Below are 23455 nucleotides of genomic sequence, written 5' to 3'. Positions count from 1 at the left end.
TCTCTCTTTTTATTGGTCAGTCTGCCTTGAAGTTTGTCAGTGTTACTGTTTTTTCCCTAAGAAACCAGATTTGATTTCATTGATTTGTTTGTTTTTCTGTTTTCAATTTCATTGATTCCTGCTTTTATTTTTATTGTTTTCTTTTTCCTTTCTTTGTATTTAATTTGCTTTTTTTCAGTTTCTGAAGATAGAGGGTTGGATTAACAATTTGAGATATTCTTCTTTATTAAAGTAAACATATAATGCTATACATTTTCCTCTCAGCATTGCTTTAGTTGAATCCAATGATTTAATATATTGTGTTTTCATTTTCAAAATATTTCAAAATATTCAAATATATTAGAATATTTCAAAATATTCAAAGTATTTCAAAATATTCTAATTTCCCATGAGAATTTCACCTTGACTGTAGATTATTTGGAAGTGTCTTGATTAATTTCCACATATTTGGGGATTTCCTAGATATTCTTTTCTCATAGATTTCCACTTCAATTCAGTTATGGCCAGAGAACATACTTTGTTTGATTTCTATTCTTTTAAGTTTTGTTTCATGGCCAGACTATAATCTATCTTGGTGAATATTACATGTGAACTTGGAAAAGTCAGGCATTCTACTCTTGGGTGGAGAGGTCTCTGAATGTCAAGTAGATCAAGTTGGTTGATAATGTTATTCAGCTCTGCTATAATCTTATTGATTTTTAAATCTTGTTCTGAGAAACAGTTATTGAGGTCTCCAGCAGTAATTGTGGATTTGTTTATTTCTCCTTTCAATTCTGTTTTTACGTTGTGTAATTAGAAAAAACTAATTTTAAAATTCATCTAAATTTAAACATTTTAGAAATTAGTATTTAAAACCCAAAATATGTTAAATCCAATATAATGCTTTTTTAGAGCAGCTTTAGTTCCACAGGAAAATTAAGAGGAAGGGACAGAGATTTCCCATAAAGCCTTTGCCCCTACGCATGTATAGCCTCCCCCATTATCAGCAACTCCCACCAGAATGGCACATTTGTTACAGTTGATGAACCTACATTGACACATATTAATCACCCAAAGTCCATAGTTTATATTAGAGTTCACTTTTGGTATTATGTATCCTATAAGTTTTGACTAATGTATATTGACATGTATCCATCAATATAGTATCATACACAGTATTTTCACAGCCCTAAAAATCCTCTGTACTCTGCTTATTGATCTTCTGCAACCCCAACTTCATGTATTTTGTAGCTCTGTTGTTAGGTGCGTAAACACGTAGAGTTGTTGTATCTTCTTGGAAAATTGACCCGTTTAGTGTTATTGTAATGCCCTTCTATTTCTCTGATAGCATTTCTTGTTTCTTAGGTCTACTTTTTCAGATATTAATATAGCAACAGCAGGTTTCTTTAGTTAGTGTTTGCAAGGAATATTTTTCCATTCTTTTACTTTTGACCTATCTAAGTCCATACATTTAAAGTAGATTTTTTTTTTCTAGATAGCTTAGAGTTGGGTTGGGTTTTGCTTTTTTTTTTTTTTTTTTAATTCAGTCTGATGGTCTGCCTCTTTTTTACTTTTTCTTTAATCCTATCACCCAGATAGTAAGCATAGTAGCTAATAGTTTTTCAACTCTCTCCCTCTCCCTCCCCCTTCTAGTAGTCCCTGTTATCTGTGGTTGCCATCTTTATGTCCATGAGTACCCAATGTTTAGCTCCCACTTATAAGTGAGGACATGCGGTATTTGGTTTTCTGTTCCTGTGTTAATTCTCTTGGGATAGTGGCCTCCAGCTGCAGCCATGTTTCTGTAAATGATGTGATTTTCTTCTTTTTTTTCAAAAGCTGCATAGTCCTCCATGGGCTATATGTACCACATTTTCTTTATCCAGTCCAGTGTTGATGGGTACCTAAGTTGATTCCGTGTCTTTGCAATTATGAATAATACTGTGATGAACGTGCAAGTGCATGTGTCTTTCTGGTAGAACAATTTGTTTTCTTTTGGATACCCAGTAACGGGATTGCTGGGTCAAATGGTAGATCTGTTTTAAGTTCTTTGAGAAATCTCCAGACTGCTTTCCACAGTGGCTGAACTGATTTACTTTCCTACCAACAGTGTATGAGCATTCCCTTTTCTCTGCAGCCTTGCCAGCATCTGTTGTTTTTCAACTTTAGTAATAGCCACTTTGACTGGTGTGAGATGGTATCTCATTGTGGTTTTGATTTGCGTTTCTCTGAGCATTTTTTCATGTTTGTTGGCTGTATGTCTTTTGAGAAGTATCTGTTCATGTCTTTTGCTCACTTTTCATGTTTTTTTTTGTTTGTTGCTTGTTCAATTGTTTAAGTTCCTTATAGATTCTGAATATTAGAACTTTGTTGAATGAATAATTTGTGAATATTTTCTCCAAATCCATAGGTTGTCTTTTTACACCGTTGATAGTTTCTTTTACTATGCAGAAGCTCTTTAGTTTAATTAGGTCCCACTTGTCAGTTTTTGTTTCTGTTGCAATTGCTTTTGAGGATTTAGTCATAAATTCCTTTTTAAAGTTATTATTATTATTATTATTGTTTTTAAATTATACTTTAAGTTCTAGGGTACATGTGCACAATGTGCAGGTTTGTTACATATGTATACATGTGCCATGTTGGTGTGCTGCACCCATTAACTCGTCATTTACATTAGGTATATCTCCTAATGCTCTCCCTCCCCCCACCCCTCGACAGGCCCGATCTGTGATGTTCCCCACCCTGTGTCCAAGTGTTCTCATTGTTCAGTTCTCACCTATGAGTGAGAACATGCAGTGTTTGGTTTTCTGTCCTTGTGATAGTTTGCTCAGAATGATGGTTTCCAGCTTCATCCATGTCCCTACAAAGGACATGAATAGTTTGCTCAGAATGATAGTTTCCAGCTTCATCCATGTCCCTACAAAGGACATGAACTGATCCTTTTTTATGGCTGCATAGTATTCCATGGTGTATATGTGCCACATTTTCTTAATCCAGTTTATCATTGATGGATATTTGGGTTGGTTCCAAGTCTTTGCTATTGTGAATAGTGCCGCAATAAACATACATGTGCATGTGTTTTGATAGCAGCATGATTTATAATCCTTTGGGTATATATCCAGTAATGGGATGGCTGGGTCAAATGGTATTTCTAGTTCTAGATCCCTGAGGAATCGCCATACTGACTTCCACAATGGTTGAACTAGTTTACAGTCCCACCAACAGTGTAAAAGTGTTCCTATTTCCCCACATCCTCTCCAGCACCTGTTGTTTCCTGACTTAGTCATAAATTCTTTCCAAAGGCTAATGTTCAGAATGGTGTTTCCTAGTGTTTTTTTCTAGGATTCTCATAGTTTGATGTCTTATATTTAAATCTTTAGTCTATCTTGAGTTAATTTTTGTGTATGGTGAAAGGTAGGTGTTTAGTTCCATTCTTCTGCATATGGCTAGTCAGCTATCCCAGCACCATTTATTGAATAAGGAGTCCTTTCTTCACTGCTTATTTTTGTTGACTTTGTTGATGATCCAATGGTTGTAGGGATGGAGCTTTATTTCTGGGTTCTTTATTCTGTTCAATTGGTCTATGTGTCTCTTTTTGTATCAATATCATGCTGTTTGGTTACTGTAGCTTTACAATATAATTTGAAGTCAGATAATATGATGCCTTCAGCTTTGTTCTTTTTGCTTAGGATTGCTTTGGTTATTCGGTCTCGTTTTTGGTTCCATATGAACTTTAGAATAGTTTTTTTGAGTTCTGTAAAAAATGATGTTGATAGTTTGATAGGGATAGCATTGAATCTGTAGATGTTTTGGGCAGTATGGCCATGTTAACAATATTAATTCTTCCAATCCATAAGCATGGAATACTTTTTCATTTTTTTGTGTTATCTGTGATTTCTTGTGGCAGTGTTTTTTAGTTCTCCTTATAGAGATCTTTCACCTCCTTGGTTAGAAGTATTCCTAGATATTTTAGGTTTTTGGTGGCTATTGTAAATGGGATTGTGTCCTTAATTTGGCTCTCAGCTTGAATATTATTGGTGTATAAAAATGCTGCTGATTTTTGTACATTGATTTTGTATCTTGAAACTTTATTGAAGTCATTTATCAGTTTCAGGAGCCTTTTGATGGAGTCTTTAGGGTTTTCTAGGTATAGAAGAATATCATCAGTGAATAAATTCGATTTCTTCTTTTCCTATATGGATGCCTTTTTTTTTCTTCCTGGATTGCTCTGGCTAGAACTTCCAACCTGTCTTCTATTTGATGTGTTTAAATCATTTACATGTAATGTGATTATTCATACAGGTGGCTAAAAATGTAACAGCTGTTTTCTATTTGTTCCATCTGCTCTGTTTCTTTTTTCTGCTTTTGTGTTAATGGAACATTTTTATGGTTCTATTTTATCTTCACTATTGATTCATTATTTATACGTCTTTTTAAAAACTTTAGTAATAACCATAGGATTTAAAGCTTACATTTTTAGTTAATCAGAGGCTACCTCCTAATATTAGACTGCTTCACATTCTTTGTGCCATTGTTGTCCATTTACTTTTACATGTGCATGTACAATGCATTGCTGCTATTTTTGCTTTGAGTATTTTGGTATGTTTTAGAGCAATTGAAAACAAGAAAACATTTATTTTACCTTCAATTATTTCATTTCTAGTGTGAGTCTCACTCTGTCACCCAAGCTGGAGCTCAGTGGCTCAATCTTGGCTCACTGCAACCTCCACCTCCTGGGTTCAAGTGATTCTCCTGCCTCAGCCTCCTGAGTAGCTGGGATTACAGGAGTGTGCCACTATGCCTGGCTAATTTTTGTATTTTTCATAGAGACAGGGTTTCGCCATGTTGGCCAGGCTGGTCTCGAACCCCTGACCTCAGGTGATCTGCCCACCTTGGCCTCCCAAAGTGGTAGGATTATAGGCGTGAGCCACCACACCCAGTGTATTCTTTATTTCTTTGTGTAGATCCAATTTTCTGTCTGATATCACGTTTTCTTCTACCTGAAGACTTTCTTTTAAAAATTATTGTAGATTGATTAGGTCTGCTGAAAATGAATTCCATAAGTTGTTTCTCTCAGAATAATTTTAATTTCTTCTCCATTTTTGAAAGACATTTTTACTGGGTATAGAATTCTAGGTTGATAGTTTTTTTTCTTTCAGCACTTAAAAAATGTCATTGCATTGTCTTCTGTCTTGCATTAACTCTAACAAAATGTCTGTATTAAACCTTACCTTTGTTTTTATGTATATAATGTGACTTTTTCCTCTTACTGCTTCCAATATTTCTCTTTGTCTTCTGTTTTCAGCAATTTGAATATGGTATACCTAGGTACCTGGAAACTTTTTGGAAGGGAGAGGTGTATATTCTGCTTTGTGTTCTCTGACCTTCTTGGATATGGAATTTGGTTACTCTCATTAGTTTTGGAATATTCTTAGCTATCATTTCTTTTAATTTTTCTTCTTTCCTATTCCCTGTCTCTTTTACTTCTGAGGTCCCAACTGCACATATGTTAGATTATTTGATACTTTCACTGGAAGTCTTGGATGCTCTGTTTATTATTCTCAGTCTCCTTGCTCTTTGTTTTTCATTTTTTCTGATTTCCATTGACTAACCTTTAAGTTCAAAGATTCTTTCCTCAGCTGTGTTGAGTCTACTGATAAACCAGTCAAAGACATTCTTCATCTCTGTTACTTTGTTTTTCAGTTTTAGCATTCTCTTTGATTCTCTGCTGAAATTACCCATACGATGTTGCATGTTGTCTAGAGTTTTCATTAGATATTAATCATAGCTATTTTAAATTTACTGTCAGATTTTTCCAATATCGGAGTCATATAGATCTTTAGAAAGATCACTTTCTCAGGTGTGTGTTGTTTTTCTCCTGCTTTTTTGTATACCTCATGATTTTTTGTTTTTGAAAGTCAGATACCTGAGTAGGAGAGTAGATACTGAGGCAAACAGTTTTTATGTCTGTGAATTGGCAAGCATTTTCTTCTGCTCTGCTTTCATTGTGGGCATTTGAGTTAATTTAGTTGGGAATTGAGCAAGGTATAAGGTTTGCAGTTGTTATGGTTATCCTTAGTGCGTTAAAGCTTTCAAGTTCCTCTAGTAATGCCTTGTATTTAAGGTGAGGACTGGTTGACCAGAGGGTTTTGTGGGTTTTTTTTTCCTCCTTAATACCTGCTCCACCTTTAGCTTTCAGTTTTCCCTTTGCACTTCCCTCATAGAGGATCTCTTTCCATGTTCTTGTTCTGTCTGTCTCCCAGAAGTATTATTCTGTTACTTTTTACTTAATACTTGTCAGCCTAGGGAGGGCGAGTGGTGGAAGGGCTCTGATTTAGTAGTAGGAGGCACTGTGTCCCTGGAACTTGGGGGTCAGACCTACTCAGTGCTCCTGGCACTCCCTGGGGTAGGGGTGAGGGGGAGCAGCATCTTTTCCTGCCTCTCCCCCAGGGATAAACATTTTTATTTCTCTTCTCTTTCCCCAAATACTATTAGTTTTCAATAATGGGAGTTTGTGTGCTATTGTCTCCAGTCACTTCAGTGAATTAAACTGTATTTGTATCATATGTTGAATGAATCAGATGTTGGGTTGCTCTCGATGTTACAGAGAAACTCTGTTGGTCCTGATTATTTCCCTTAGATTTTTCCTGTGGACATTTGAACTTTAAGAAATTTATGATAGTAGTCCTAAGTGGATTGGGAAATCAGTGAGCCTCATCATCTACTGGTAGGATTGCCTGTCAGCTGCCCTGTACCAGAAGTAATTCTGTTGATCTGTTTGCAGCTCCAAAAGCTGTTGCAGCATGGACTAGAACATTTCAGCTGCTAGTTAAATCTTTCTGGCATATGTATAAACTTAAATAATTGCTAAAAAAAAAATTCCAACTAGATTGTAAAATCGTTTCACCACAAATGAAGGGCTCTTTTCTTTTTCAGTACTTAGTAGCCACAATGAAGATTTTGAAGTGTCTCTGAAGCACTATCCCCAAATTAAAGGCTCTAGTCAATGCAAAAATCATCTTGGTAAGTCATTAATAAGAACACACACTCTACCAACAGGCATAATTAGAGCCTCAAGATTAACAAAATTGCAGCCCTTCTTGATTTAAAAAACAAAAAAAACTTCTAGAGGCGAGTCACAGGTCTTAAATTAAAAGGGAGATAAGTCCTATTTTAAGAATGGAGAGCCTAGGTGTGAGAATGAGCTGACAGCAGCTTTTGTCACCTTATTGGTCATCAGCTGATTCTCTGGTCTGGCTAGTTCTCCCATTCTGCTCAATGGGGAAGGCTCAATCCCTCAACAAAGAATAATCCCTCTTCATCCAAAAGCATGCAAGGACAGTCAGAGTACCAATCAGTGGGGGCCTTTTCCTTATTTTACCCAGCTATGTATGTCATTCAAACTAGTCCACTACATAATTTTTAGCCAGGCACAGTGGCTCATGCCTGTAATCCCAGCACTTTGGGAGACCAAGGCAGGTGGATAACCTGAGGTCAGGAGTTTGAGACCAGCCTGGCCAACATGGCCAAAACCCATCTCTACTAAAAATACAAAAATTAGCCAGGCGTGGTGGCACAGGCCTATAATCCTAGCTACTCGGGAGGTTGAGGCAGGAGAATCATTTGAACCTGGGAGATGGAGGTTGCTGTGAGCCAAGATTGTGCCACTGCACTCCGGCCTAGGTGACAGGGCAGGACTCTGTTACAAAATAAATAAATAAAAAATAGGTAATAAAAAAAATCTACTGAAAACTATTTTGGGTTTTAAAATAAGTAAAGTAGTGCCCATTCTAATCTTGTATACTGTGCTTAGCTTTAAAGCAGCTTAGTGTATAGTTATGTGTGTCTCACCATTGCATTAACTTAAGCAGTATTCTTGGCTAGGTAAAGATCTGTAGGAAGCCAGCTTGAAGACAGAACCAACTGGGCTGGTTAATAATATCCACACATCTGTCCACTGTTAAACCCAACAACCATGCCAGGAAATTCCTTGATTCTCTCATGATAAGCCAGCTAATTTTTATTATTTAGTTGTTGACTTTCCATTTGATTTTTGTTATAGTTTTATTTTATGCTGAAATTGTTTAATATCCTTTTAGTTTCTTAAACATCTTAATTATAGTTATTTCACAATTTATGTCTGATACCACCATTATCTGAATGCCCTATGGGTCTATTTCTAAAGTCTGTTTTCTCTCTTGGTTTTCATTCAGGTCTTCCCTAATATTGTCTATTTGTTTGAGTATGAGACATTGCTTATGAAAAACTAGGGCTCTGGATGATGTTATCATGCTCCAGAGAAGCTTCACTAGAAGGCAGGTAGGCTAGGAGCATATCTCCCTAACTTAATTGTGAATTGAGATAAATTGAGACCAAGTTTCAGTCCTTGTGAAGACTGGTCTGTTACTATTATTCCTGGTATAAGGGATGCTCAAGGGATATAGCCCTTGAGGGTTCCAACTGGAAGCCTGGGCAGTTACCAGGCCCTGAATGCCAACATTTCCCCCAGCATTCTGAGTATGCTAAAAACTCTGCTTGTCATTTTAGCCATTTTATCTGTGCTTTTGAAATAAACAGTTGCCTCATAGGTAAAAGTGGTGCCAAGTGTAAGCCTTATATCTCTGGGTTCCCCACTACCTGGATCTTGGAAATAAACCTGAATTTTCAAAAATTAAAATGCTACTGTGAGTTACTGATGTCCTTCACATAAACTTTTTTATTTTCCATTTTTCTTCTTTAAAACTCACTCTTTACTTAAAGAGTCTCCAATTTTATGTTCGTGCTATTCCCAGCACTTTGTTAAAAATAACAAAGGGATTTGTTACAGGCTCACTCCTGTAATTCTGGCACTTTGGGAAGCTGAGGCGGGCGGATCACTTGAGGTCAGGAGTTCGAGACCAGCTTGGCCAACATGCTGAAACCCCGTCTCTACTAAAAATGCAAAAAATTAGCTGAGCGTGGTGGTGCACACCTGTGATCCCAGCTACTCTGGGGGCTGAGTCAGGAGAATCGCTTGAACCCGAGAGGCAGAGGTTGCAGTGAGCCGAGATTGCACTACTGCACTCCAGCCTGGGTGATAGAGCAAGACTCCATCCCCAAAAACATTTGTGTTCAAAACTCTCACTTGTTCCTTATGAGAAATACTAGAAATGCAGTAAAACTATATAATTGCAGGATTAAATGGAATATTTTCAGTTGTATTATTTTTTCATGCCAAGCATTTTAACACAATTCTAAATAAATGATTTCACAAACGGTACAAAAAGATCATTGGAATGAGGATGGGACAGACATATAATCAGGACAGCAACCGATGCCTGTGCCACGGTGGCCACCTCTGGGTTCTCTGCGGTCACCTGGAGAAAGGACTGCTCTTTAAAGCAAACAACAATAATCCTTGTAACTGGAACACCTAAGCCCCAGGAAGTCACATTCTTAAACTCAGTCCACACTGATTTTTATTTGGAAAGGTCTCTCTTGATTGGATATAATTTCTTCTCAATTATGGCAGAACTGTTTAGGATTTGTAATATGCTTTTTTTAAAATTAAAAATTAAACCCTTTATTTTGATTTTTAAGGAAAAAAACAAGCTCCTGGTTAGAGCATAGTGCAGTTAGTTGCCTGTAATGTTGAAAATAGATGTGCTCTTTCCCCTTTTACTTAACACATTATTTATTCTGGAGCAAAAAGATTCTTCTTTTTTTAAAAAAAATAAATAATTATGGTGTCCACCTCTTAAAAAGTGTTGTCATAGCAGTCTATTAATCTGACAGATTTTAAAGATTGTACTCCTGGGAGAAGCGGTGAAGAGAAACTGGGGTGTTAATTAAGCAGATTGAAGCCAGAGATGTAACTAGTGCTAACAGAGTTTATAATGTAGAACGCCTCCATCTTCAGCCTGAGAGTGGATTTCCTTTTGCTATGATTGCAGCAGGATTCTAATTCATATTTCCTTTCTTACCATGTCTTTTCCTCTTAAAATTATCTAATAGATCTTCTTTGCAGGTAAAGTACTCTAAGTATTGAAGTCTTCTAATTTGTTTTTTCTTTCTGTAAAGCACGTTGAAAGCTGCTTCCAGATATTTTGCACTAGCAAATACAGATTTTCTAGCAACAGGATGCCTATTTAAAATGCCTGGGTTGGCCGGATGTGGTGGCTCACACCTGTAATCTCAGCAGTTTGGGAGGCTGAGGTGGGCAGATCACCTGAAGTCAGGAGTTCGAGACCAGCCTGGCCAACATGATGAAGCCCTGTCTCTATTAAAAATACAAAAATTAGCCGGGTGTGGTGGTGCAGGCCTGTAGTCCCAGCTACTTGGAAGGCTGAGGCAGGAGACTCGCTTGACCTAGGAGATGGAAGTTGCAGTGAGCCGAGATCATGCCATTGTACTCCAGCCTGGGCAACAGAGTGAGACTCCATCTCAAAAAATAAAAACAAAAAATAAAAATAATAAAATGCCTGGATGGATTTAAAAACAACCATAACAAACTTGACAGAATTTTTTTTTCACCATGAAAATATCTGTTTTGGAAAACGTATGTTGCATAAGCAAGTGGCTAAACTTCAGAAGTGAGTACTTACCCAGCACACCCTTCCCCTGGGAATGGTCCAGTTAGCAGACTTGCTGGGGCTGTGCCAGTTTTCCACATCGGGGCCCTAATGAGTTGAATTAACCACACAGGTAACTTTTACTAACCATCAAACACTGAAGTTTATAAATGATTTACTTTAAAAAATACAAGTTAGAGAGCATTAAAAGTAATGCCTGGAATAGCATCATGTGGTTTCTTCCCTTCAGGAAAGGCAGGGAAACACCAGTGTCTAAACTCTGCCTCACCTGTCAGCTGCTGATACTTTCTGAGCCGGTGACCAGTCTAAGGAAGAGGGTGATCCTTCTGACAGAACAGTTGTGAGAACTAGGAAGTTGCGTTATGCTTTACCTTCCCCCAGAGTTTTATTTGTCAAAAACTGGGCATGCCGATGGTGGTTGTGCATGAGAATATTATTTGTCATGAGTTGTGTCTCCCTCCCCCGCCTCAAACAAAACCCAAACAAACAAAAGTCAGTGCTTTGAAAGATGCTGTCAACCTTTAATTAAGCAAAGTCAAGCTGATTACCTTTAGTAGTGGTAGAAGTTTTGCTAGTGCTTCACATTTGGTGCCTGTCTCTAGAAAAGGCCCCTGAAAGACAGAGTTGAGAGTGCATGGGTTGCATCTCTCTGGTTTGGAGAGGGAGTGCAGGTGCCTTCTCAGCTGTCTCACTGACATTCTTCCCTGCCTGCCCTCCCAGTCCCTGTAGGGCAAAGAGAATGACTGCAGCTTCTCTGAGCTTTGTAACCAACTGCAAGTGAGGAAGGTCCCGATAAATTTGTCAGACTCCCTTTTTCAGACCAGGGGTATCTGAATGAATAATAACAAGGAAATAAACTCAGCTGTGACATGGACAGCATCCTTATAACCCCAGCCCAGCACATCCAACACAATTGGGTCGCTCTTAAAAACAGCAACAACTACAGCAACAAAACTTCAAGTAAATGTGCCATTAAAAACTCTTACATAATTGTAACAGATTTGAGTTTCCTCTGGTTCAGGTTTTCTTGCCTCTTTGATAATCAAATGATCTGAAGAAAGGCATAGAATTTCAAGGGAGAATCTGCATGACAGGCTTACAATAAGGCTATTCATGGAGACTCTTTTATTAGCTTACACAGGATCTGCATCATTCTTCGTCTCTGGCTTTGCTACAAGGCTCCATTTAAACTTAACCCAACTTGCAGACTTAACTGATCCAGGAATGACTCAATACAATGAGCCAGCTACTGTAGCTCTTTTTCCCCTTTTGATAAGGGACGTTAACACAATGGGCTTTACAGTTCTTAAATGACTGATTTTTTTTTTCTGTCTTTGAGATGTGGTGCTCATGCGAACTTTTGTCTCTTTAAAAAAGATTCACATGGTTTGATTATATTTTTAAAGAGCATAAACAAATCCAATATGGACTCCCTACCCTTAGCATAAAACTTTAAAAGTCTTGTAGATGATATAGATGCAAAATTCATGTCACACTATTTACACAGCCGATTTCAATGTATTAGATATTATTAACTATTAGTATTATTCAATTAAACTTGAAAACATTTGTTTTTGAAGGGTGATTCTGATATAATTTCTAGTAATACTTCAGCATTGAATTTCACATTTGCACATTTCTTGTTATCTGCTCATGTTTATACTGTATTCACGACCTAATATGATACGTAAATTTAACATTTTAGTGAAATTGGTCAGGTGGTTAGAGACCATGAGATGGCTGCAGTGCTAATATACTTCCCATTTCCCTTCAGGGCACCTTGTTTATCCCTGAGTAGCTGGGATGGAGAGGAAACCCTTGAGGATGCATTTGGTGGCACACTGCACCGAGAGCATTAAGGATCCACGCTTTGGACACACACTTCAGAATAGTGGTTCCCAAACTTTAGTGGGAACAAGAATCATCAGGGATGCTTGTTAGAACTGCAGATGCCTGGAACCCACCCCCAGAGACTCTGATTCAGCAGGTCGGGGATGGAAGCCCAATAATCTGCATTTTTAACAAGCCACGCCGTTGATTCTGATGGGGTGGTTATTGCACCACACTGAGAGTCATTCTCCTGAAGTCACTGGGGAATGTTGGGAGGCCCTACCTCCTCCCCTGCAGCACCTGTTGCCCCTAGGTGAGCAGGGACCTTGGTTAGGAGTGACCCCTGGTGTGATCCCAGAGGTGCAGATGTTAGGAGGAGAAGGACAGCTCTAGTATTTCCAAAGTGTCAGAGCAGCTCTTGCATCTTCCACCTGGTCTGCTTCCATCCACACGGCAGGGCGGTGTCCTCTTCATCCTCATGTGGCAGGGAACACGCCTCGCCTGTGGGCCAGCGCTGGATGTTTGAAGGTGTCATCTCACTCTCACTCTAGCTTTGTAATTACAATTTCAGAGTGGTTGTTATCTGCAGTATTTAATCCAAATTTGCATCTTTATCCCACTCCCCTACCCTGGTTAATGTAGTTTTGGATTTTTGGAAATGGAGATCTTTTTCAAAAGGACCTCCAATTAGAAATGGATTCTCAAGAAGCCTTTTGGGAATTATGGATATAACATGTTTGTTCATTTCACGAGGATGAGATTTTTCCTTGAAGATCTGTTGATCTGATGGTCAAAGAAGATAGGGAAAATAAATGTTGATGATAACTACCGATGTTTTTAACAGTTTGCCTGGGGTGGTGTTGTGTGTTTTGTTTGTAGAATCCACCCCCATATCTTTGGCAGACTTTTTTATTATGAGAGTTTCCAGGCTATTCAAAACTAGAAAGTACAAGAAACTCCCATATATTCCTCACCCACTTTCCAACTTTCCAGAGTTATCAAGATTTATCATATTTTCCAGCAGACTTTTCTTGTCCTTAAATCTTGCTGGTGGTTTTTGTAAGGGAAAACAAGTAAAATCTTTTCTGCACCTATGGAAAGGTTCATGGCTGAGGGCCCTATAACAAAAGATAGATGAACAAGAGAGAAACATACAGATGTATTTATTGTAAGTTTTACATGACACAGGAGCCGTCATAAGGAAGTGTAGACCCCATGACACAGGGAAACCTCTGTATTTTTATGCTTAGGTTTGATAAAGAATGGACAGTCTTTCAGAGGTATGATGGGACAAGGGGGTATGATCTAGCTGGCATGAAACTAGAGGGAAGTTGGCAAGGCCTGTTTGTTCAGATTCTTCCCTGTGTCTTCAGAGACAAGGAGATTGTTTTTCTCTGGGTGTAGGGAGGGCACCTCTGGAATGAGGGTCTTATGATCTGCTTCAAGGGAAGGACAGAAAATTCTTTTATGGCCCGCTTTAGGGGAGGAGAGAGCAGAAGGTCAGAGGCACCTCCCTGCTTCAGCTGTTTTCTCAAATGCCAAGTTGCCATATTTTGGGATAACATGTCCTGAACCTCATAATTTTCAAAGTGGTTCATTTGAGGAATGAAACAAACGTGAAATGCTTTGCTTGGGGCCTGAGTCGAGTGGTCATAAATAGTCATTTAAACGTGTCCTTTTCAGGAATGTGTTCCAGAAGATCTAGAACTGAAGAAGAAGATTTTTGCTCAGTTAGATTCCATCATTGATGATCAAGTGATCTTAAGCAGTTCCACTTCTTGTCTCATGCCTTCCAAGTTGTTTGCTGGCTTGGTCCACGTGAAGCAATGCATCGTGGCTCATCCTGTGAGTATTTTAAATCCGGAGGATTGATTGTATCTCATCTCATTCTGTGTTTTTTTCTTTTTCTTTTTCTTTTTTTGCGGGGATGGGGGTCAATAACTTGTGAGTAACCCATTAGTCTTTTAAACTGCTTTACTGAGATATAATTCACTTACACAATTTGCCAGTTCAAATTGTACAGTTCAGTGGTTCTTATTGTATTCACAGAGTTGCACAATGCTAGTATTTTAAAAAAGAATTTTATCCAAAAATTCCTTGGATTTTCATCTGTGTACCTAATGTGCAACAGAATAGAGTGAGGAATGCTTTGAGGCTTTCACCCCCAAGTAACTGTGTAGCTGAGGAGGCTGACTAATAAATAATTCTACTATCAATATAAAAGTGCTACACCAAAAACGTATACATTGGGTAGGATTGTATAAATATGTCACTTGCACTGTGTAGTTTACTCAACACAATTCAGAGTAGGATTGGTTTTGTTAAAATGCAGATTCTGGATCCTGCTCCTGAGATTCTGACTGTAGGTCTGACTTCAAGGACTTTTTTCCCCTTGTGGTTCCCTTCTACCCATTCATTGTAATTAACTATGCAAGCTTATTTGCCGGGAGTACATTATGAGGTGTCTTGGACAATGAGTTTCAAATTGGCATGCAAGCACTCAAGGAATCTTTTAGCAGTTAATGTATTGAAGTGAGGAAAGGGGAATGAGAGAGGAGATTCAGTGAACGACGTTTGAGCCCCAACTGTGAGCTCATTGTGACCTTGGAGAACCAGGACTGCCTGTTAGAATGGGAAAGGTGACTTAGCTCAAGCTATGATAAATATAATAGTACAAAATAGTGACCACACCCTTGGCACCACCACGTTGTCAGAGGTTCAGGTCAGGGAGAAGCAACCACAGAGGGCCCAGCCTGGCTAGGAACTGGTTGGGCTGATGAAGGGAAGAGAGGGTCTGAGGCTGGGGAAGAGCATAAGCAAAGACCCTGGGCCAAGAACACGCTCGGTGTGCAGAATTGTGGGAGGCCAGCCTGGTGGCATGAGCACACATGCCTTGGAGCCATGGGAGAGCACTGGAAGGCTTAGTAACAGTTGGGTCTGGAGAATCGTGAGGGTTACTCTGAAGGGCTGGGACAGACAGCTTGGGTCCAGAGCAGTAGTGTGAGGTAGTGGAAGCGCTGCTTGGGGAGGGTAACATGAAGGTCCTTCCTGGGATGAAGACGGGTCAGAGAGGGGAGCAATGACGTCACAGGACTGGAGCAGTAGTCCAAGCATGAGTGAGCAGGGCCTAGGATCGAGAGCAGGGCAATTCCTCTTTCTGAGCAAGAGCCATTTAGAATGTGGAGGTAACAGACACTTACCGGATCTGTAGATGCCCACCAGGTTTTATGTGCTAAGAAGAGCAGCAGCTTGGACCACCATTTACATAGCTGCATGGTCCTGGGACATACGATGGAAGGAATGACGAATGGTTATAAAATAAGGAGGCTGAGATGCATAAAAATAGAAGAGAACCAGTCACATTTGGTTACCACTCAATTACGAGTGAGATTAGCATTACGAGGGACCCTAATTGAAAGCAAGTCCCGAGAAGCCTGCCATGCCTTTGCTTTGGTGACATATACATGTCCGTGGACAGGGCTCCTGGAGACCTCAGCACTTTCTAGGTTGCTCCTTGATTGCTTCAGTGGAAGCTGTCAGCCTCCTCATTTCTAACCCATGTTCTTGCTTCTAAGTTAGTTTAAAACAAAACTAATCTAAATAAAGTTGCTCAGAAAATACCTCCTGAGTTCCTTGATGAGACCTTTACTGCATCTCTTTAATTTTAAATTGCCAGATGGGTGAGAGGATACCTGAGTCACTTTCTTCTCCCTCACACCCAGCCCAGTCCCTTGACCAGCAGGAGTTGGTAACTGTTGAATGATGACACTTCTCTCCCTCCTTCCTACTCTTGTTCCATCCACTATTGCTCACTTATTTAATGAAACAGCATAAAGTCCAGACCTTATTTTAAAAATTAATCTTCCCCTTTGGGAGGCCGAGGTGGGTGGATTAGAAGGTCAGGAGATCGAGACCATCCTGGCTAACATGGTGAAACCCCGTCTCTACTAAAAATACAAAAAATTAGCCAGGTGAGGTGGCGGGCACCTGTAGTCCCAGCTACTCGGGAGGCTGAGGCAGGAGAATGGTGTGAACCCGGCAGGTGGAGCTTGCAGTGAGCCGAGATCGCGCCACTGCACTCCAGCCTGGGCAACAGAGCAAGACTCTGTCTCAAAAAAAAAAAAAAATTAATCTTCCTTATTGCTACAAATTATTTTAAAACAAAACCGATGTTAATTAAAGCAAATCAAATAACCCAAGTTAGCCATCTTTGGACCTTTCCCTTTCTTTCCTCTATGTTCCAGCCGCCCACCTCTCTCTTTCTCTCTTTTTTTATTCTTTCTCTATGGCTCTGTCACCCAGGCTGGAGAGCAGTGGTGCCATCAAAGCTCACTGCAGCCTTGAACTTCTGGCCTCAAGCAAGCCTCCTGTCTCAGCCTTCCCAAAGTGATGGAATTACAAGAGAAAGGCACCACGCCTGGCCCCACCTCTTGCTCACCCCACGGGACCTCTAGGGGACTGGACAGGCAGTCCCTACAGAATCAAGACCCATTTGTAACCTCTGAGGAGCCACAGTTTCCAAGAAGCACCCCCAGGCCAGCTAGGAGCCCACCCTGCAGCCCCCAGTCCCTGCTTGGGGCCCTTTGTTTCAATCATTAGTGATTTCTGCCTGGGCCAAAAATAGGATGAAGAAAAAGGAGGCTTGTTCATGCCGTGACAAAAGTGGATATTCAGCAAATTGGAAAGGTTGCTTCTGTCTCTGCCCATACAGAGAAGCCTGCAACCCTCGTTGCACGGCCACGTGTTCCCTCAGTGGGTGGGGAAAGGCGCTGGCCAGGCGGGCACGTACTCCCAGCGCAGGAGTTCAGGCTGGGTTTTAGGGTGGGCTTCCAGGACTGGAGCTGCTGACGGCCACACTGAAGGCCTAGGAAGAGGGCTGTTCATGCAGCCCGGCTCTGTTCTGGACATTTTTCTTCTCCAGTGTCTTTTGTGTTGTTTCCTCAACTCCTCGTGGCAGTGACTCCGGAATTCCCACGTGGAGGGGCTGGGGGAGGAGAATGTGACGGCTGGGGCCTGTGGGTGACAACGGTGTGCATGTTGCATTGCAGTCTCGGTCCTTACTGAGCTCTATGTTAGCATTGACAGAGTGCAGTTTTCTACTGATAGTTTAGCCACACTTTACAAAGAGGCTCCCTGCTTTTTTCTCTTCCTTAGTTCAGTCTGGGAAGGCGATGGTCCGACGAGGCTGGTGGGGTCTTCGGAGCCCACCAAGTACTGTGCTGTATGGACGGACCTGCTTGGGAAGGGGGCCGCGGCTGGCAGACTGGGGCGTCCGGTGGGCGTGGGGGGAGAGGCCACCAGTTAGCCCCCTCGCCCGCCCCTTGCTTGTGCGTGGCCTTTTCGGACTCACCTCATGTCTCACACTGAAGTCATCTGCCTTGGTATTGGTGGTAAATATTGGATGTATGGGCTTGCTGTCTGCAAAGCGCCCGTGCTCTGCTCTTTGCACATCTGCACGGCCCTGCGGCCGCTCGGAGCTGCCTTTGAGCCCTCCCTGCGAGCGCGCCGCGGAGAGGATGGGCTACCCATGAAGCGTCGAACACCGAGGGCTGGCAAGAGGCTCTGAGCAGCCCGGCTGCCCCCCGCGAGGGCGCTGTCGGCCCTGTGGGCCTAGCCGTCTTGGTTGGTCCTGGAGCGAGGGTGAAGGGAGTCTCTGTGGGCGGCCGCGCTGTCGGCGCGGTCACACGGGGCCCGGGCGGCGGGGAAGAATGCGTCCCTTGTGCTCCGCCGGCCTGCGCAGGCCCAGGCCCCTGCGCTGCGCTGCCGTTATATCTGTCTAACCCTTTCGGGGCGTGTTTCTGAGTCCACCTCGCACACTCCCACACGGAAGGTTTGGGGCGGGGGAGCTGCCTCCTCTCCTCTCTCGCCTCCCCTCCTCCCCTCTACTGCGGTAAATTCAAGGGGCACCTGACCTTATTGACAAGATTGACCTCTTGGGCCAGAGGCTGAGGGCTGTGGTTAGGGAGACTGTGTCCCAGCCGGATAGACCTCGAAGGTCCTTTTGCGGCGGCTTCCGTAGGTGGACACGGAGGTGTGGATGGAAGTCGATGTGAATGGAAGTCTGTTTTGGGGGGCTGCCTGGGGCCCAGTCGCTGGCCCCTGAGTCCTAATCAGCCGTGTGCCTTGTATAGTGGGTGCTGGGCAGCCCTTCAAGATTTTTCGCTGGAGAAGGCATGATCAAAGTCCTGTTTTTTACTTTTAAAATTTATAATTGTGGTAAAATACACATAACAAAATCTACCGTCTTAACTATTTGTAAGTGTGCAGTTTGGAGGCATTAAGGACATTCTCACTGGTGTGCAGCCACCACCACCAACAATCCATGGAACTTTCTCCTCTTATGAGACTGAACCTCCTACCCATGAAACACTAACTTCCCACTGCTCCACCCCGGCCGCTGCACCTGCACCCAGCTTTCTGTCTGCTGCTGCTGTGGATTTGATAGGCTCCCGCTACAACACGGATTGCTCTGGGAGGATGAGATAGAGGGGCTGAGACCCCAGCAGGAGTCCCATGAAGGGAGTGCAGAATCTATATGGAAATGGGGGCCCTGAGCTGAGGGTGGCGGTGGCAATGATTTTTTTTTGAGAGAAGAGTAAAGAGAAGTAACAGGACTTCTGTAACTGATGGTATGTCCGGAGTTGGTTCTTGCCGGTGGCTTTGTGGTCTTGGTGGGTTGTGGTCTTGCTGACTTCGTGAACCACAAACCTTCGTGGTGATTGTTACAGCTCTTAAGGATAGCACGGACCCAAAGAGTAAGTGGTAGCAAGGTTTATTGTGAAGAGCAAAAGGACAAAGCTTCCACAGCACGGAAAGACAGTGGAGTGGGTTAACGCTGCAGGTGGGGGGGTGGGGAGGTGGGGGGGTGTGGGTGGGCTGTAGGGGTGGGTGGGGGTGTGGGGGTGTGGGGGGAGTGACCAGCTTTTATTCCCTAATTGGCCCCTCCCCTGTTCCATTTCTGTCCTATCAGAGTTCTCATTTTTCTTTTTTTTTTTTTTGAGACGGAGTCTCGCTCTGTCGCCCAGGCTGGACTGCAGTGGCGCAATCTCGGCTCACTGCAAGCTCCACCTCCCGGGTTCACGCCATTGTCCTGCCTCAGTCTCTCCGAGTAGCTGGGACTACAGGTGCCCGCCCCCACGCCCGGCTAATTTTTTGTATTTTTAGTAGAGACGGGGTTTCACCGTGGTCTCGATCTCCTGACCTCGTGATCCGCCCGCCTCGGCCTCCCAAAGTGCTGGGATTACAAGCGTGAGCCACCGCGCCCGGCCAGTTCTCGTTTTTCAATCCTCCCTGTGATTGGCTACTTTTAGAATCCTGCTGATTGGTGCATTTTACAGAGCTGATTGGTGCGTTTTACAGAGCGCTGATTGGTGCGTTTTACAGTCCTCTTGTAAGACAGGAAAGTTCCTGATTGGTGCGTTTTACAATCCTTTTGTAAGACAGAAAAGTTCCCCAAGTTCACACTTGACCCAGGAAGTCCAGCTGGCCTCACCTCTCAATGGAAAGTGAGAGGGGCTAGGGAGAGGCAGGGACCAGGAACGTTTCTCCTGGTACTGACTTGGGTGTGGGGATGTGACACATTCTCACTGAGAACAGGAGCCTGCCAGGGTTGGGGACCATGGAGGTAACCCACATGAGACAAGTCTGTGCTGGGGTGTGCCCAAGGGAAGGCGTCCAGCACTCAGTTGCAGATGTGGGCCAGGGTGAGGCTGGGATCTGTGTGAGACACGCAGGTGTATTCTGTGTCATTGAGTCTTGGTGGTGGTGACACCAGGGAGTGGGCATGGATGGGCCACTGTGGCAGACTGGGGGTCGCCATCACTCAGGGAAAGTGTGAGCAGGAAAAATCGCAGAGAAGACTGAGAGGAGGGAACTGGTGAGTTGTACATAGAAATGCTTTCTAACTCCTTGTCTCAGTCTGTTTTTGCTACCAGTGAGGCTTACAATGTTTGAAAGACCCCAATCCCAGCATGCCTGCTTTATATAAAATACGGTAAAATTCATCTGAGAAAGACACACTTCCAGTTCTTCTAATCTTGATTTTTCAAAAGGTCAGAGGTTAAGTGTTTCTATAAGAATTCCGTAGGTGACAGGTGTTTAACTGTAAATCGATTTACCATCTGTCTATTTGGAAACAGCAGCCGTCTTTTCTTGATTCCTGAGAGGGCAGAGCAGGTGCCCAGGATGACCCTTATTTCTCCTTCCCTCTTCTGTGGGAGTCATCTTTAAATGGAAGCTTTTGCTCATGGAAGCATCACTTAGCAAATGTGATATTCTACCTATCACCCATGTGGTGGAGGAAAACCCACTGAAAAGCATCATTTGGGGACCAGTTTGCTGTGGTATACTTGACTCAGTGCTCAGGCCAGTCAGGTTCTACCAGGCACTGTTTTCTTTGGACATTTGATAACTCTCTGTGAGGAATCTCTAAGAACAGTTTCTCAAAGTAAACCCAGAACACCAGAGTTGAATAGTGAAGTCCAAGGTCCTCCCTTGGGGCACGCTCACCTGGACAATGCCTTCCTGTCTTGGGCTTGTCGGGGTGCTGGGGCTGCTGAGGTGTGTTGATGCCTGTTGATTTCTAGAGCAGGAAGGTAATGTTAGACTGGAAGAGGCAGACGCTTAAGGTACAATATGGAGGAATTAAGGAAATACCAGGTTTTGGGAAGACACTGCTGATAATTTATTTTTGAGATGATCTGGCACTGTCACCTAGGCTGGAGTACAATGGCACAATCATGGCTCACTGCAGCCTCCACTTCCTGGGCTTAAATGATTCTCCCACTTCAGCCTTCCAAGTAGCTGGGACTACAGTTACACAACACCACATCTAGCTAATTTTTTTATTTTTTTGTAGAGACGGGATCTCGCTGTGTTGCGTAGGCTGGTCTTGAACTCCTGGGCTCAAGTGATCCCTCCACCTCGACCTCCCAAAGTTCTGGGATTACAGGTGTGAGCCACCGCACCCAGCTTGCTAATAATTTTTAACACTGACACAGAAGAATGTCAGAGCCTGTGGTGACTGCAGATGGGAAGACATGATTCTGCGGGGTGGTGGGCTGGGAGGAAGCTTTGAAGACAAGACAGATAGGGAGCAGAGAAACTCTGTCCTGGGGAGGCCAGGGACTTGAAGATTAGCCGTAAACATATAGGATAGCAAGCTGTTCCTCCAAATTCCAACTTTGTATTTTGGATATATGTATATATTTTTTAAACAAAACCACACAATTCTGCATCAGATTCCCTTTTTCTCTCTCTTTTGTGAATAAATTTCTTTCTCAAGTATCTTGTTGTTGGCCACTGAATCTAAAGGCACCATTCCAAACATGCATCTGCTGCTCCTGACCATTCAGGGTGGGTGCAATGCCCCAAACCCAGGGTCATCTCCTTGACTCCCCCACTTCTCTCTCTCTCCTCAGGTGAATCCGCCGTACTACATCCCGCTGGTTGAGCTGGTCCCCCACCCGGAGACGGCCCCTACGACAGTGGACAGAACCCACGCCCTGATGAAGAAGATTGGACAGTGCCCCATGCGAGTCCAGAAGGAGGTGGCCGGCTTCGTTCTGAACCGCCTGCAGTATGCAATCATCAGCGAGGCCTGGCGGCTAGTGGAGGTGTGTGTGCCCTTCCTCTCTCCCTCCCTCCCTCCCTTTCTCCCTCCTTCCTCCCTCCTTTCTCCCTCCCTCCTGAAGTGGAGCAGGACAGTGAAAGTTGTTCCTTGGGTAGCCTGGAAGCTGGGAAAGTCAGAGGCTGCTTGCTTCTTCTTGCTCTATTCTGGAGACCGAGGGCCAGCTTTAGAACCAAAATAAAATGCAGCGATTCAACTGTCTGCCTGAGAGGTTCTTCTTACAGTCACCTGATACCAGGACACGATGACAGGCTTCTCTCCTTCCTGCCCTTTCATAGCATTAGACATAATAACCTGTGTGGCCCACTGCATTTTCCCACAGAGTCAGCTTTTACCCCTCAGTGTTATAATTTTTCAAAAGGAAAAAAAATTACATTTTGTGTAAACTTCTGTCTCCTGAAGGAACCTAATTGTTTCAAGAGCTTGAGGAAGAAGTGATGAATAGACTTGTTAGAGTAAATGCTTGTCTTACATATAAAGAGGAAATGATATGTAAATATATTTAACATCATCCTCTAATGAAAGGATTTTACATGGAGGTGAAGAAATGGCCTGGCTGCACGCATTCCCGTGTACATTTGCATGAGGGGCCGTGGTGCCTGGAGGAGATAGGTCAGCTGGACCCCAGGACGAGGCGGAGAAGTCTCGGGATCTGGGAGTGGAACTGTCCGGCCTCCCTTAATAGCATTTGCCCAGCTTCTGCAGGGGGAAGGCAAGACTCCGCCCACGCCTGTGTTGCAAAAACACCGTGGAAGGCTCGAGGGCCGAAAGTACCCAGCTGCACAGCGTAGGGAGGACGCTGCTCAGGCTCGAGTCATCTGCACCTGGCTCCACAGTTCCTTGTTTGGACTCGCAGGGACGCACACCGAGCCTTGCCTGAGACGGCAACCAGGAAGCTGACCGTGCCCCAGCTTCCTTGAGCGTTGCATTTCAATTTCCCAGCAGTTCTTCCAAACCAGGCAGGTGTGCATGACAGACGTGGCCTCCTGCAGCCTGCTTCTCGTGTTGGGCCAAATCCCTGTTAGGTTCATTGTCTGACTGGACTGCCGGGTGCATTTGCCACGCGGTTGCCTCGATTCTGTGTCTTGATGTTTAAATCCACTTAAGGCTCCTGTATTTTCAAGAAACAGTGCTCGGGTTTCCACTGTTATGGCGGTGGTTTGAATTTCTTAGTAATTTCTTGAATATCAGTCAGTGTCAAGGTATTTTTAAAGAAACACGGATCTATCAGAACCTTTTTGGAGATTTATTTAAAATATTTCCGTTTGTCTAGAAAAGGGGAACAACTTTAGATTCCTTGCCCATGTTCACTTGTTGAATTAACCTTGTGGAGTTTTAGAGGCAATCTCAACTTTTTATTTGTAAGATATTTTAGCGCCCTGAGTAAACTCTTGCTTTCTCCAATCTGAAAGGTGTGAGCCCATTCAAGGAAGGGTTTGGGATTCTGGTG

General features: G+C 42.9%; 1 protein-coding gene across 9 annotated transcripts in view; it reads left to right on the top strand.

Moving 5' to 3' along the window:
* The window catches only part of CRYL1 (crystallin lambda 1), a 124195-nt gene that overhangs the window by 74962 nt on the left and 25778 nt on the right, over positions 1-23455 (top strand). For 7 of the 9 annotated variants that reach the window (XM_058437789.1, XM_032150698.2, XM_058437790.1 and 4 more), the window contains 2 exons: positions 14061-14222; positions 21797-21991. In XM_058437789.1, the coding sequence (XP_058293772.1) occupies positions 14061-14222; positions 21797-21991 (357 nt within the window). The remainder of the gene's footprint in view (positions 1-14060; positions 14223-21796; positions 21992-23455) is intronic. The other 2 variants (XM_058437791.1, XM_032150700.2) reach the window with 1 other exon arrangement.

Source organism: Hylobates moloch, unplaced genomic scaffold (genome assembly GCF_009828535.3).
Source record: "Hylobates moloch isolate HMO894 unplaced genomic scaffold, HMol_V3 SCAFFOLD_4, whole genome shotgun sequence".
Lineage (NCBI taxonomy): Eukaryota > Metazoa > Chordata > Mammalia > Primates > Hylobatidae > Hylobates > Hylobates moloch.
Note: the sequence above shows the minus strand (reverse complement) of the source record. Positions and strands in the feature narration are given on the sequence as shown.